General features: G+C 46.5%; 2 protein-coding genes, 1 long non-coding RNA gene and 1 other non-coding gene across 6 annotated transcripts in view; 3 read left to right on the forward strand and 1 right to left on the reverse strand.

The window, feature by feature from the left end:
* sppl2 (signal peptide peptidase-like 2) overlaps window positions 1-6,957 on the reverse strand; it is a 9,954-nt gene extending 2,997 nt beyond the window's left edge. Inside the window, exons 1-13 of one of the 3 annotated variants that reach the window (XM_024273684.1) lie at window positions 6,806-6,957; window positions 4,625-4,741; window positions 4,163-4,345; window positions 3,999-4,088; window positions 3,780-3,919; window positions 3,443-3,585; window positions 3,191-3,287; window positions 2,542-2,658; window positions 689-770; window positions 506-580; window positions 363-425; window positions 197-296; window positions 47-124 (exon numbers count right to left, since the gene is read on the reverse strand). In XM_024273684.1, the coding sequence (XP_024129452.1) occupies window positions 47-124; window positions 197-296; window positions 363-425; window positions 506-580; window positions 689-770; window positions 2,542-2,658; window positions 3,191-3,287; window positions 3,443-3,585; window positions 3,780-3,919; window positions 3,999-4,088; window positions 4,163-4,345; window positions 4,625-4,741; window positions 6,806-6,853 (1,333 nt within the window). In that variant the 5' untranslated portion in view covers window positions 6,854-6,957. Of the gene's footprint in view, window positions 1-46; window positions 125-196; window positions 426-505; window positions 581-688; window positions 771-2,541; window positions 2,659-3,190; window positions 3,288-3,442; window positions 3,586-3,779; window positions 3,920-3,998; window positions 4,089-4,162; window positions 4,346-4,624; window positions 4,742-6,483; window positions 6,719-6,805 lie in introns of those variants that run through there. The other 2 variants (XM_024273682.1, XM_036216526.1) reach the window with 2 other exon arrangements.
* On the forward strand, window positions 5,341-6,784 carry LOC112147360. The gene is made up of 2 exons (XR_002919444.2): window positions 5,341-5,488; window positions 6,388-6,784. It is a non-coding gene; the product is annotated as an uncharacterized LOC112147360 (long non-coding RNA).
* A 372-nt stretch (window positions 6,958-7,329) lies between the features above and the next one.
* trnae-cuc lies at window positions 7,330-7,401 on the forward strand. Its single transcript has one exon. It is a non-coding gene; the product is annotated as a tRNA-Glu (tRNA).
* A 1,335-nt stretch (window positions 7,402-8,736) lies between these two features.
* On the forward strand, window positions 8,737-14,020 carry dapk3 (death-associated protein kinase 3). Its single transcript, XM_024274179.2, has 9 exons — window positions 8,737-8,855; window positions 9,405-9,491; window positions 9,940-10,300; window positions 11,454-11,583; window positions 11,661-11,709; window positions 11,782-11,808; window positions 12,436-12,588; window positions 12,763-12,808; window positions 12,977-14,020. The coding sequence occupies exons 2-9, from the start codon at window positions 9,430-9,432 to the stop codon at window positions 13,511-13,513; spliced, it is 1,365 nt and encodes a 454-aa protein (XP_024129947.1). The 5' UTR covers window positions 8,737-8,855; window positions 9,405-9,429; the 3' UTR covers window positions 13,514-14,020.
* The last annotated feature ends 227 nt before the right edge of the window (window positions 14,021-14,247 follow it).

A 14,247-nucleotide genomic window follows, 5' to 3' on the forward strand; every position in this document is an offset into this window, starting at 1 on the left:
AGTTTGACACTCCTGTACGTCACGGCGGCGCTGGCGGTCCACCTACCGACTGTACAGGTCACAAAGTAGATCCTGGAGGTCTGAGTTAGGATGTCAAACCTGTGGCAGTAAACCACCAGCAGACCTGAGAGGGAAACAGAGGTCAGAGGTCAGACCACCACAGAATCCCCAAAACCCACGTCGGGGATGGACGCACCTGGAACCAGAACATCGCCGAAGCCCAGCAGGGAAAAGGGGCGGTCACAGAGAGCCAGGGGGGAGGAGTTTAACCGCGGCACTTTGAGCACCATGGGAAGCTGTGAAGAAACAGAATTCAGACGGGCTGACTGGGATGTTTGGACCGGACCGGACCGGGAACTCACCTTCTCGTGTGTGGCGGAGTCGGAGGGACCAGCCGCCACCTCCACCATGATGCTCTCCCCACTCTGAAACAGAGGAGAACAAACGTGAGCCCAAAGGAGGCGGAGCAGCTTTAGAACCGCCTCCAGAACCAGACTCCACCCACCTTTGTGAAGAAGGGCGTGATGAAGACGAAGAAAACGTCGTAGACGAACAGAACCGTCAGGAGCAGAGTGCAGGCCTGCAGAACACCAAGAACTTCACAGGTTTACCTTCTTTCTAGAGGCCACGCCTTCCTTAGAAACAACATTATGGGATGTCTGAGTCTGCAGGACGAGGGGGGGCTCACCTTAAAGGTGGGCAGCCGAACAGTTTTCAGCATGTAGAGGCAGAAGGCGATGCCCAGGGCGTCCTGCAGTACCCACGCCCACCTGCAGGAGACCAACACCTTCAACACCGACCGCACACGGGCGCACCAGAACGCCGTTCTTCTGATTAACCCTTTAACGGCAGAGCTTGTAGCTCCAGGGTTTGAACTCTTCAACCGTCTAATCCAGGGGTCCCCAAACTTCTTCTTGTGAGGGCCACACAACTGTTATCTCTGATGGGGGGGGGTCTGAAGGCTGACAGAAGAAGTGGAACAATCGCAGCCCAACTCTACCTGTCAACCCACCCCTCCTCCTGTGCCCCCCTCCCTCTCTTACGGCACGTCTGTCTGAACTTAAATCCTGGTTTTCCTCAGACCTGCTCCAATTCAACAGCAATAAAACTGAACTCCTTGTTGGTTCCAGATCCTCCCTCTCCAAACTCAACTCCCTCACCGTTCCATTGACGATTCCCCAGTCACCTCATCATCACAGGTAAAAGGTTTGGGTGTCGTCCTCAACAGCTCTTCGTCCTTTCAGACCCATATCAGCAACATCACCCGGTCCTCATTCCTTCATGTCTCCGTCCCTCCCTCACCCCCCACTCAGCCTCCATCCTGGTCCACAGCCTCGTCACCAGCCGCCTTGACTACTGCATCTCCCTCCTCTTCGGTCTCCCAAAGAAATCCATCCACAGACTTCAACTGGTTCAAAACGCTGCAGCTCGGATCATCTCTGGAACCCCCCTTCACCACCACACCACCCTTGTTCTACAGCACCTGCACTGGCTCCTGGTCCGGTCACGCATCATCTTCTAAATCCTTCTGCACACCTTCAAGGCCATCCACAACCTCTCCCCTCCATCCTGTCTGGACTAATCAACATCCCCACACCGTCCCGCTCCCTGCTGTCCTCATCGTCCCTTCACCTGTCTGTTCCCCTGCCTCGCCTCTGCACCATGGAGGCGGAGCCTTCAGCTGCTCCGCCCCCAGACTCTAGAACTCTCTTCCCCCTGATCTCAGAAACCTGGACTCTCTAACGACCTTCAAATCACAACTCAAAACTTTCCTGTTCGGACAAACTTATTCGTAGCATCTTCTGTTGTCTCTTTAATGCTCTCATACTTTAGTTTTTAACTTATTTGTTTTACATGTGTGTTTTTAGCTGTTTCATTGTAAAGCGACCTTGAGAGCCAGAAAGCCGCTTTGAAATAAAATCTATTATTTTTTTATTATTTATATTTACAGTTTTCCAGAAAGCCACACATTTTAAATAATTTCTGTAATCTTCACTGAAAAAAACAATACTAACATATTTTAAAAACTAGATGTATAGCATTACCTGCATTACATTAATAGCTGAAAACGCTGAAGTCGATAGCAGCTAAAATATTAGTGAAGTGCCAAATTAGCCGAAAAAAACTCAATTTTAAATTAGCAATAATAGCTAGCATGTAGCTGAAATATTAGCTAAACTCCAAATTGGTCTAAAACACTGAAAAAGCCTAAATTAGCCAAAACAGCTAGCATGTAGCTAAAATGTTAGCTAAATCCCAAAATAGCCTAAAAAACTGGAAAAATGTCTGATGTAGCCAAAACAGCTTGGGGGCCGGGCCAAGTGTGGAGGAGGGCCGGACCTGGCCCGCGGGCCGTAGTTTGGGACCCCTGGTCTAATCAACAATCAAGCCAGTGGATCCTGAAGTGGAGAACAGAATCCACTGGGATTCCGTTAACTGCATAAACAGTCAAAGGCAGTTCAAAGAGCGCTTTGGTGTCAAAGGTTCATCAGGAAGCTGCAGCAGCTTCTGCATCCGCCGCCTTTTCCCGCTCAAACTTACTGGTCTTCGTTGCGAAACACCATCCAAACGACGCTGACGGCGACGCAGAACGCCGACAGCAGCAGCATGCGGACCTGGGGCCTCTTATGGAAGTACGGCAGGTTGTTTTCTGGAACCCTGGAAGACGGACGTTCATGAGATCATTTCTACCGTTTGATTTCTTTGAAGTCGGACTCTAATGATCTGTTTCAAACGTCCTGGTGATCGGCTAATTATGATGATGCTGCTTTAGGCCAAAATCTAAAACGAGGCGTTTTCTAGGACATAGTCTCTGCAGGAGTTCATTAGAAACTCACCTCTAAGTTGTGGGCGGGGCTGTTGGTGCAGAGTAAGCCCTCCCTCATTTCCCATCATCCATCAGTTTACACTCTGTCCCACTAGCTTACAGCCCCTCACGCTCTCACTCTAACGTTCTTTGTGAAACAGCTCAGACGAGGAAAACAAAGACGTTCATGAATCTATTTGTCTGACAGTGGACCCATCAGAATGGGGCGGAGCTGGGAGCTTGTGGCCCCGCCCACAAAAATGTTATTCCAACAACCTTTTTTTGTTTGTTCCTGATTCACAATGAATTAATAAACATGATTGTTGTTTTTCCTTGGAGGTAGAAAAGTTCACATGGAGGTGGGCCGAGGGGGCGGAGCCTCACCTGCATTTGCAGAAGGGGAGTCTCCTCACAAAAGGCCACAGGCAGCTGTGGAGGCCGACCGACGAGGCGATGCAGAAGATCCCGATGACCCAGATAGCTGCACACAGAGGAGGAACGGAAACGGGTCACGGGTTCTGAAAGCGGACCAGAACGTCGCAGCAGCAAACACTGAGACCAGCTGCAGGTTAATCTGAAGATGTTCCACACAGATCTGCAGCGGGGCGTCATCAGCGAGGCGTGTCGGCCTCTCACCCAGATAGTCGTAGAAGAAGTAGAGCAGCACCAGCATGTTGCAGCACATGACCACGAACACGCAGATCATGATGGGGGTGACGTCCACCGTCTCCTCGTCCTGCTTCTCCACGCCGTCGTCACGCTTGTGCTTCATGTACCGTCTGAAGGAGGAGAGAAGCCGTCAGAACTCTGCTCAGCGGCAGAACCAGCACTGAGGTCCAGACCGACCAGGACCGACACGGCAGCTCCACCGAAAATCGAGTCATGAAACAGAAACAAAACAGAAACAAAAAAAAACACCCTTCAGGTGAACCCTGGAGGTCCAGACCCGGTTCCTCTGAGGACCGACACTCACTTCTTGCTGTCTCTGCTGCCGGCCCAATAACCTCCGACGGCCACGGTTCCAACCGCCATCAGGAAGATGATCACCATGTTGTAGTCCAGCACCGGCTCGTTGGGAGCGTACATGGCCACCAGCCGTCCTTTACCGAACGTCTGTTGGAGTCGGAAACAGTTCTGGTGAACCCTGAGTACGCCAGAGATCTGGTTTCATGACCCAGACCCGGTTTCTCACCCTGCTGATGTCCAGCATGTCGGAGTAGCTGAGCAGGGCCACTGGGATGTCGATCTCCTCGTACTGGGTCTTGTTTCCCGCCGGTGGAGTCTGAAACGACCAACATGTGTCTGAAGACGCCGCAGGACCAGCCGGCTTCACCCAGACTGAAAGCGCCGCCTCACCAGCCGGTCCTTGCTGACGATCAGCAGGCCTTTGGCGCCGCTCAGCTGCGCCAGGCGGACCTTCTCGTAGAAAGTGCAGTTGCCCCTCATCACCATGGGGATGCAGTTCGGGAAGCCCCCCTCCGGGACGTCGGAGGCGGAGCACAGCACGGAGGGGGTCAGGTCGTAAATCTGGAGGCGGGACTGAGACACAGAACGTCAGGAACACGACTTCATCCAGACGAGATCAAAATGATCAAAAAGATCCTGAAGTTTAGTAACAAACCGACATCCATACAGCAGAATATTGTATAATGGTTTGAAAGCTTTTATTTTGAAGTGAACTTCCTGTGACCTGTTTCAGAGACCTATTGGTTGGTCACAAGTCTTCATGAACAAACGTCAGACACATCGTGTTTCATGAGTTTTCTGTGCTTCAATGACTTTAAAAATGAGCGTCCGTGTTGTGCTGGTCAGACTTACTGCTTTGCTGAGGTCCTGCGGCAGACGGGCCCACTGCGAGTTGAAGAAGATGCAGTAGTCCTTCCCTTTGCTCTCACCTGTATCACTGAAGTGGGCCATGCCGTACTCCCCCATCACCTGGAGACAGCAGCTTCCAGTTTTACTCCTCAAGTGTCAATAATTCAAGAATCCAGACTGAGTCAAATCGGTCAAACAATCTCAGTGGCCTGGTGGAAGAGTGTCTGCCCTGAGAAAGGAAGGTTGTGGGTTCAAATCCACATAACAACCCAATGGCTGGGGTTAGACTGGGGGGTTAAACCACCAAATAGTTCCACTGCTAGGCCCAGGAAATGTGGAGAAGAGGTTTCACACACCCACGTGTGTGACGACCATTCCGAGACCTTAACTGAGTGACTCCGCCCCCTCGATGTTCCAAACAGGAAGTGGCTCAAAGAAGCCAAAATCCCATAAACTCCTATAGAGAAACAAACAGCTGTTCCTCAGTCATTCTATTAGTCAGAATAACCGATCTTGATCTGATACTTTCTTCTTAAAATCTTCTTCATAATCTTCATTTTCTTCATGACATTTTTATGTAGCTCAAGTTATAAACTGACCAATCAGATACCTCAGTAAAAGTAGGTGGAGCCTGCTGCCCCCCAGATCCAACGTTTTTCATGATGTTCAAGTGTTGTGGCCTTCCAACAAGCTCACTCCTGAATGGTCAGAGTGGTTGCCATAGAAACGTGGACTCTAATCGACTGGAACCAATCACTGCACGCATCTGGCTCCAAAATGGCGGTGTTCCGAATGGCAGCTGAAATGACTTCATTTGGTTGGAAGAAAAATAATTTTCTATGATGATGTCACACTTACTCAGTCCAGGTCTGCTATACAGTCAGTGGTGACAACGCCAGTCTTCTATCTTCAGTCATGTTGACATTTTATTTCTCTTTACTGAGTGAATCAAATGTTCTGTTCTGCTTTTTTTTTATTTTTACTGTTCTTTTCTTGTTAGAATGAAGCAGTTAATTGTGTGAATGCATTCAATGCATTCACACTATTGAGATTCTTCATTTACGCTTTCTTCCGTACGTTTTTCGGCACGTAAAAACTCAAGCACACTTTATGCGATTTACACAATCTTGGTATCAGAACGTTAAGCACGTTAAGGACATTACTGCTTGTATTTTTGGTTTTCGCAAATTTTACAGTTTTCGCGATATTACACAATTTATGCGAATTTTCAGCCCTATGTTGAGTCAATGGGTAAATTTTAAACTTTTTACTGCACCTTAAAACTTTTACAATATTGGTATCAAAACGTTCAGCACGTTCAGGACATTAATGCACGAACTTTTGGTATTCGTACATTTTACGATTTTCACGCAATTTACGCGAATTAACGCAATTTAAGCTTTTAATGCTAGTTAATGCAACTTAAGCACTTTACACACTTTAAGCACTTAATACACGTTACACAATTTAAGCAATTACTGCAAATTTAAGCAATTTACGCGATTTACAACAACCACATTAGTGCGATAATGCATTCACACATGCATTATCGGAGGTAATGCAATTTTTCTAGTTCATGTCTGTTTTTCTCTTGTAGCCCAAACGAAGTTATTCAATCTGCCTTGATTTGATTTACTCGTTATTATAAACTACAGTTCTCTATTTGATTTTCATCTCTTGATTTTCGTCTCTGTAGAATATTACTGTACAGAAATGCTTGCCGTAACCTCTTGCGTGGCTTGACGGCGTTTGTTTAAATGTCTCAGGAGGATAAAGAATCTTCTCCATGATGGAATTCTCCTTCAAACCGGAAGTTAGGATGGAGCTTCACGGAAGAGACAACGACCTCGGAGTAAAGATACCTGCTAGCTAAAGTGGAGCTGTTTTCTGTCCGCTCAGAGCAGCAGAAGCAGCAGCTGCTCGGAGCTTTTTCTCCTCCAGACAAAAGCGGGACGAGAATCTCAAACTCGCATCCACGGATCCTGATGCTCCATTATGTCATGACGTCCCACCAGAAGGTGATGCGGTTGGTTTTCAGGGCCCGCAGGGATCTCCGCAAGCTAACGGACATAGCAAAATGCTAACACGCAACACAAGAAGCGAAGCTGCCACCCTTTGAGTTGATTTGATGAAGAAACAAATAAATAATCAGACTGTTGGTCATATGATTGTGATTTATCTCACCTTTTGGATGAGGAAAGCGGCCCAGATCAGTGTTTCAGGGAGCCTCATGTTGCCTAGCTTGTTGTTGTTGTGTCCCCCATCAACCAACCTACCGGCTTCACCGTAAACCCCGCCCACAAAGTAAGACAGGACTTCTCATTGGCTGTTACCGGCTTTTGCAAGTGAGCCCGATTTAGATTGGTTGTGACAGAAGTCGGTCTAAACCATCGCCTGAAAACATCTGTAAAGAATTAAACTGGTCCACCCGTCACTCTGTAATTAATTGTAAAGTTTAGCAGCAAATAAAGAAGTAAAATATTTTTATGATTACTATTGACATTTTTAACGCTTTTGCAGTTACAGCCATAAACTGTTTATAATTTTCCTGAACAAAAAAAGTAATCTTACTAGATTGATAAAATTAAGGGTTATTTTATAAAAAGAAATGCCCTTTAATTAGTCTTTTCGACTTTAGTGTATCTGCAAGTCTGTTTTAAATCTTAGGTCTTGTTTAAATAACCCATTGTTTTCGACTACAGCATCGCTCCCTGGTGGTCTAGTGGTTAGGATTCGGCGCTCTCACCGCCGCGGCCCGGGTTCGATTCCCGGTCAGGGAACAAACTGTTTTGTCCCAAATCAATTTAAGTTCCACTCAGAACTTTCTTCGTGGTTCCAGCGACAAATTATTTTCCATAATGCAAAGATTAACTTATCTATTCTAGCTCCATAAACGCTCAGAATTAATCTGTCATTGAGGTGTAGGAATTCACCAGAGTTCAAAAATGTAGAATTAGATTAAAATTCACAATGAGATAAATAAAATATTTCACCGTTTATTAATAATTATTCATATCTAAATATCACTGTGAGGTTTAGTCAAAGTGCTGATGTGTCATCCCTAAATATCTTCTTCTGTCCGCAGCAGAGCATATCAGACAGTAAGGTGAGTCATCCAGTGACGCTTCTCTGCAGCAGACAGACAGGAGACTTTTGCAGTTTCCTCAGACAGTCATCAGAGTGACCCGGCCTCAAGGATTTTAGACTTTTACTTTTTAAATATTTAGCTAACGAGAAGTGTTACAGATTTTTTTTTTTTTTTACCTTGTCTTTAGGTTTATACGCAGGCTACAAACCCCGCAGGTTCAGTCTTGTTTACTGACGTACTGCTGCAGAGCCTCGGTGACGTCATTCCATATGTTCTTCCTTCTGCCAGGTTTTTGTCTGAGTAAGATACCGGTAATCAACCGAACCGGAAATCAAACCACTGGGGGCTTCAAAATAAAGCTTTGCTCTGATGAAGGGAGCAGTGATTGAGAATGTTTCTATAGTATTTTTTTCTCATTTAATAAATCTAGTAAATATTGATAAAGGAGAAAGAGATGAAAAGTAAAGAGTGAAAGGATGGAAACAGGAGTGAACACAGACGGCAAATGTACAAACCAGGAAGACGCATGTCTCCATGTAGGCTAGATGGCAGATCTCTGTTTATTGTTTTGTATTCATTTTTTTTATATAATCAATTGTTTCTGCTGATTGGAGGCTCTGATCACCGGTATTTGTGTTAATAATTAAACAGATTTTCCATTTATCTTGCAGTTCATTTGTCTCATTTTCCATTACTGTCACAATGCAGCAGAAGCAGTGATCAGAAGAAGGTCTGAATATTATTTTTTATTTATGTATTTTTGATAATTGATTGATTGAACATGGCAAAACATGGATTAGCAAACATTGAATAAAGAAAAACAAGCCAGAACGAAGAAATACAGAACTACACATAATTGTTAAACAATTTGAACACTAATTTTGAATTGCAAGATTTATAGTTTGAGGTTGCATCAAGTAGAATTTTAAGTAAACAGTATAAATAAAATTAATTTAAAGAGTTCAAACATGAAATTAAACAAAACATCAATTCATTAAAGTAAAACAATGAATGTTATTTTGAAGTCAGTAGTTTGCCCGACTTTTATTTTGAAGTGACAGACCGGAAGCTTCCTTTTAGCTTTTCCTCCGTTCGTTGAGCTGAAGATTCAGTTTAATGAAAGCGGCGCAGCTCGGCAGTAACACTGTGAGTATCTGTGGTTATATTAAAGTAGTAATACTTCGGAATACTCGTGTTTTTACTTTAATCCGGGAGAGAAAATGTTTCTGTCGGAACTAATAGTATTTTGAAACGGCTAAAACCGGGTTTTTATGCTAGCTGGTGATCAGCGAGGCTAACAGTGTTTCGAGCTCCGAGTTTGTTTTATTCGTTAAAAAAAGTTCTTCAGTTGTAATATTTACTTCAGTGTTTAATAATCAGAGGTACAGTTGTGTGTCGGGTTACCGATTACCGGGAGGAAGTCCCGGTTTTCAAAGTGTCGCTTGACATCTTTGGACTAAAGTTATCGCCGTAGTTTCGTGCTTGTTTTTACCGGAGAACCGCTCCCCGGTTGCGTGTGGATGAAGTCGTGTCCCTTTAACGGAGCCTCGCGCAGCTGGAGGCGGTGATGTCAGGAGGACTGGAATGCTGACATCAGCCCCAAAACCAGCATGCCCAAATAAGGAGCTCAGACCCGAACAGGAGCCGCGCAGCTCAAGTTTGCTCACGGTCACTCCTCTTCTGTTTTCACTGCAGAACGACCACCAGTGACGTCAGCAGCATGGCTGGCTTCCGGCAGGAGGACGTTGAGCTGCACTATGAGATGGGAGAGGAGCTGGGCAGGTGAGGTTCTCCGCCGTCCTGCTTCCTCTGCAGGCGCAGGACGAAATGCAGCAAGGTCACCTTTGGTGATGCCTCCTGGGAGACGTAGTCTGCTGCTGGAGCAGAGCCACCATCCATCAGAAGATGAAGACTTTCTTCTTGATGAAGATGAAGCTTTCCTGAAAGTTCTGCAGTAATGCAGCAAAGCTGTGACGTCAGCGCTTCTCACTGTCCCTGTCCACCTCTGCTGTGTCAATAAAGTTTTGGTCTCTAAAGTGCTGACTGAAGCATTTTTTAGGAGAGTAGAAAGTCACTCTCCTAACAGCTGATTTTCTGTTTCTGTCACATCAGATGAATAGTTTTAATCTTTTCATTAAAGAAGAAGCTGATTTCTGTCAAAAAGTTTTTTCAGATGTTCAAATGTGTTTGATTGAAGCAGTCAAATTTGTGGGTTTTTGCTCCTTCATAGCGGACAGTTCGCCATCGTCCGCAAGTGCAAGGAGAAGAGCTCGGGCATCGAGTACGCCGCCAAGTTCATCAAGAAGCGCCGCCTGTCGTCCAGTCGGCGCGGGGTGAGCCGCGAGGAGATCGAGCGCGAGGTCAACATCCTGCGGGAGATCCAGCACAGCAACATCATCACGCTGCACGACATCTTCGAGAACAAGACGGACGTGATCCTGATCCTGGAGCTGGTGTCCGGAGGAGAGCTCTTTGACTTCCTGGCGGAGAAGGAGTCTCTGACCGAGGAGGAGGCCACGCAGTTCCTGAAGCAGATCCTGGACGGCGTCCAGTACCTGCACTCCAAACGCATCGCTCACTTCGACCTCAAGGTCAGCGGCCGGACAGGAAGGGTGTGGGGCGGCGGGAAGGGAGAGTTTATGTTCCTTCATTTACTGTAACTTTTCAACCGTTAACATAATTCCAGCAGATTCTGAAGGAGAAAAGCGGCGCGAGCTGGAATCTGCTGGAATTATGTTAACGGTTGAAAAGTTACAGTAAGTTAAAGATTTTGTATTTAACTGTCACCAGTGACACCTCTGGTGTTAAAGGGTTAAGGAGGCAGTGTCATTCCACCTTAAGAAGGCCAGACCATGATTTTCTTAAGCCTTTCAGAGTGAACTATATCCATGTGAATGATCATATATTACCTTTACAACACTAAAAAACAAAGTTATTTATTAAAAAATGGGTTATTTTTGTTAACTATTTTTATACCCGAAACGACTTGATCTCTGAGGCTCCGCCTTTTGCTCCCTGAGGGTGCCGCCCCCTTCATGACGTCATCCTAGAGCCGGCGTGTCACCAAGGGAAAAATGAATTGACTTTTATTATTATCACTATTTTTTTATATTGATGTTGTCACACATACAGTGGAACTAGGGGATGTTGCCCCTTTCTATCAGGAAATAGTCTGTTCCCCGTTTCCAAACCGGGAAATAGTCTTCTCCCTTTTTTCACCAGGAAATAGCCTGCTCCCGTTCTCCTGTGGTCTTCCTGATATCCCCCGACTACTTTTCCCATTCTCTGATCCGTTTAGGATCCATCCCAACGTGCAGATTTCTCAGCAGCCCATAAGCAGACTCTTCCTGGAAGAGGCGGTCTCACGTTGTGACATCATCACGCGAGGACCCGCTTGTTTTCTGTGGCTGTGGGAGGGGCTGCTGTTGAGTTCAGGTTTTTAGAGGATTACTCAGAAATGTGTAAACTGATCAAAATACCACTTTGAGGTTCTTTAGAGTGAAGAATGAACAGAATAATAACACTTAAACACTTAAAACTTTAAAAGTTGAATTTTCATGGCATAGCCTCTATAAAAGTTAATATCTAAAGAACACAAACCATCACAGGTTCGAAGACAGAAGCTCCTCATGACGTCTGACTCAGTTTCTGTGAAGCTGAAGGTTAAAACCGTTGAAAACCTCGTCTGATCTGTGGTACTCCAGTCCAGAACTCTGACATGTCCTTCCATCGTTTATCCGTCAGCCGGAGAACATCATGCTGCTGGACAAGAACGTTCCCAATCCCAGGATCAAGCTGATCGACTTCGGGATCGCTCACCAGATCAAAGCAGGAAACGAGTTCAAGAACATCTTTGGGACTCCGGAGTTTGTGGGTGAGGAGCTGCAGATTTCTGAGGCTGGAATGTTCTGGAGAAGATCCGGTCTTTAATGCCGTCTCTCTGGTTCACAGCTCCAGAAATCGTCAACTATGAGCCGCTCGGCCTGGAGGCCGACATGTGGTGAGCTCTCCTCCGAACCGCTCACCTGAGCCAGCTCACCTGTCCAGCACGCTCATGTCTTTGTCTTTGCAGGAGCATCGGAGTCATCACCTACATCCTGTGAGTCCTCAGTCCAGTCAGCATTGGGTTGGGGGGCGGGCTCAGTTCTGACCAAGAGAACCGGGCCACAGAGAAAAGACATGGCGCTTTAAGCCCCTCCCCCTGCCGGAACTGGGTGTAAAAAACACAATTTGTGCCTGAAATCATTGGGCGGAAGTCCTCGCCCAGAACCTTTGAAGCTTTCGCCCTTTTTTTTATACCTATTTGTTTTTTCTCTCTGTGACACTTTCTGTCACATTTCGCCGGTTCTGATCAGCTGATTCAGCTAAAAACAGCATTTCTTTGGTTGTTTCTCCAGAGGTAAACGGCTGTAGTTAAACAAATTTAAACAGTTAATATTGAGGTTACAGAAATAAAACGATCAACGTTCTCTGTCCCATCTGAAGCTCTAGACTGTTACAGTTCATTCACGTTTAAAAGCTGATAGTTCTAAAAACTTAAAATGTAATTTTTGGTTTCCTAAAGTCGTGAAATTTCCGCTCCTGACCAGAGACCGATCCTGCCCCCATCCTGCGTGTGACCAGGGGCCCCCGGTCTTCGTCTCCTTTCGGCTCTTCCCTTCAGGGGTCGCCACAGCGAATCGGTTTCCGACCAGGCCCCCTCGACTGACCCGTTTTTCTGCTGCAGGCTGAGTGGAGCGTCTCCGTTTCTGGGCGAGACCAAGCAGGAGACCCTGACCAACATCTCCGCCGTCAACTACGACTTTGACGAGGAGTATTTCAGCAACACCAGCGAGCTGGCCAAGGACTTCATCCGCCGCCTTCTGGTCAAGGATCCAAAGTAAAAACCTTCATGTTTTTGTGCAGCTTCACTAAAAATAACTTTTTCTTTTTTCCTTTTTTAAAACTCCAGAATCTGTCTTGATTTTGGTAGATCAACGTTAAACCTTTTTCCAGGAGAGAACAGTGATGTATCATTGTTGGGTGTTTCTCACTGACCTCTGACCTTCTGCAGGAAGAGGATGACGATCGACGACAGTCTGGAGCATCCCTGGATTAAGGTGAGATTCAGTTTGTTTGCTGAAACATTTAATGTTTCTTGTGGAATAACGTCTCCCTCCATCAGGAGTTGTGGATCCAATCTCCATCTTTGCTTCTCAAAGCCTCGATGACAAACAGGAAGTGGAATTTTCCCTCATCAGAACTTCCTCTCATCTTCTCCTTCTCAGGTCATTAAGAGACGGAACGTTCGTCCGGAGGAGGGCGACCAGAAGACGAAGCGGCGGCGCCTGAAGACCACCCGTCTGAAGGAGTACACCATCAAGTCCCACTCCAGCATGCCGCCCAACAACACCTACGTCAACTTCGAGCGCTTCTCGCAGGTTCTGGAGGAGATCGCGGCGGCCGAGGAGGGCCTGAAGGAGCTGGAGCACAACCAGCGCTCCTGCCAGGAGGACGTGGCGGCGCTGCTGTCCATCTACGAGGAGAAGGAGGGCTGGTACAAGGAGGAGAACCAGAGCATCTCTTCGGACCTCAGCCACATCCGCCAGGACCTGCAGCGCACGCAGGCGCAGCGCAGGAAGTGCCAGGAGGACACGCGGCTCGCCATGCAGTCCGCCAACGTCCTGAAGCGCAAGTTCGGCCGGCTGGAGAACCGGTACGAGGTCCTGGCGGAGCAGGTGGCGTCCGAGGTGCGCTGGGTGGAGGAGCTGGTGAGGTCTCTGTCTGAGGAGAAGGCCGCTCTGAGCTCCGTCAGCATGGCCTAGACCGGTTCTGGAGCGGTTCCGGTCCAAAGACTTCAGTTTTATGAACTGTCATCGAAATGTTTTATTGCATTTTTATCCTAAATCTTTCATTTTTATGAGTTTCTTGAGCTGTGAGGATCCAAGTGATTCTGCTGTAGATTCTTAACATTTTCCATGTAGACGTTTTAGAAGATTTCCTTCAAACGACCAGAAATGTTGAGATGAGCTTCACCAGATTAGTGAATGTGCAGAAACATTTTAGTGCCTGAAACGTTCTCCACCTCATCATTGTGGTTTCACCGTCGCCATGGAAACCAAAGCGTGAAGACGCGGTGCAGCTTCGAGTCTTAGACCTGAGAACTTCCGTCATTCCATTTCCAGCATCACATTCCCGCCTTTTTCCCTCCAGTGACGTTCCTGCAATAATGAACCGGTTTGCACTTAAATGAGGAGCTGTGTTCAGGAGAGATTCTGTGGAGAACGCCGTTCAAACGGAACGTTTTAAATAAAGTTATTTCTGAACCGCGACTGTGTTGAAGCGCTTTTTCAGCTTCAGTTCATCAGAATATTTCTGTTCCATCCTGTGGACGCTGCAGCCAAAGACACAGTCTGAACCTCCGCAGAACAAATGCTGCTTTCATCTCTAAAACATTTATTTTGTGTATTTAAAAGAATCATTTTATGATTGGAAAAACTGAATAAACAGAAATGTCAATAAAAGCTCAGAAAAAACACAAACAGAAACTAAACGTTCC

This window comes from Oryzias melastigma, linkage group LG17 (assembly GCF_002922805.2).
Source record: "Oryzias melastigma strain HK-1 linkage group LG17, ASM292280v2, whole genome shotgun sequence".
Classification (NCBI taxonomy): domain Eukaryota; kingdom Metazoa; phylum Chordata; class Actinopteri; order Beloniformes; family Adrianichthyidae; genus Oryzias; species Oryzias melastigma.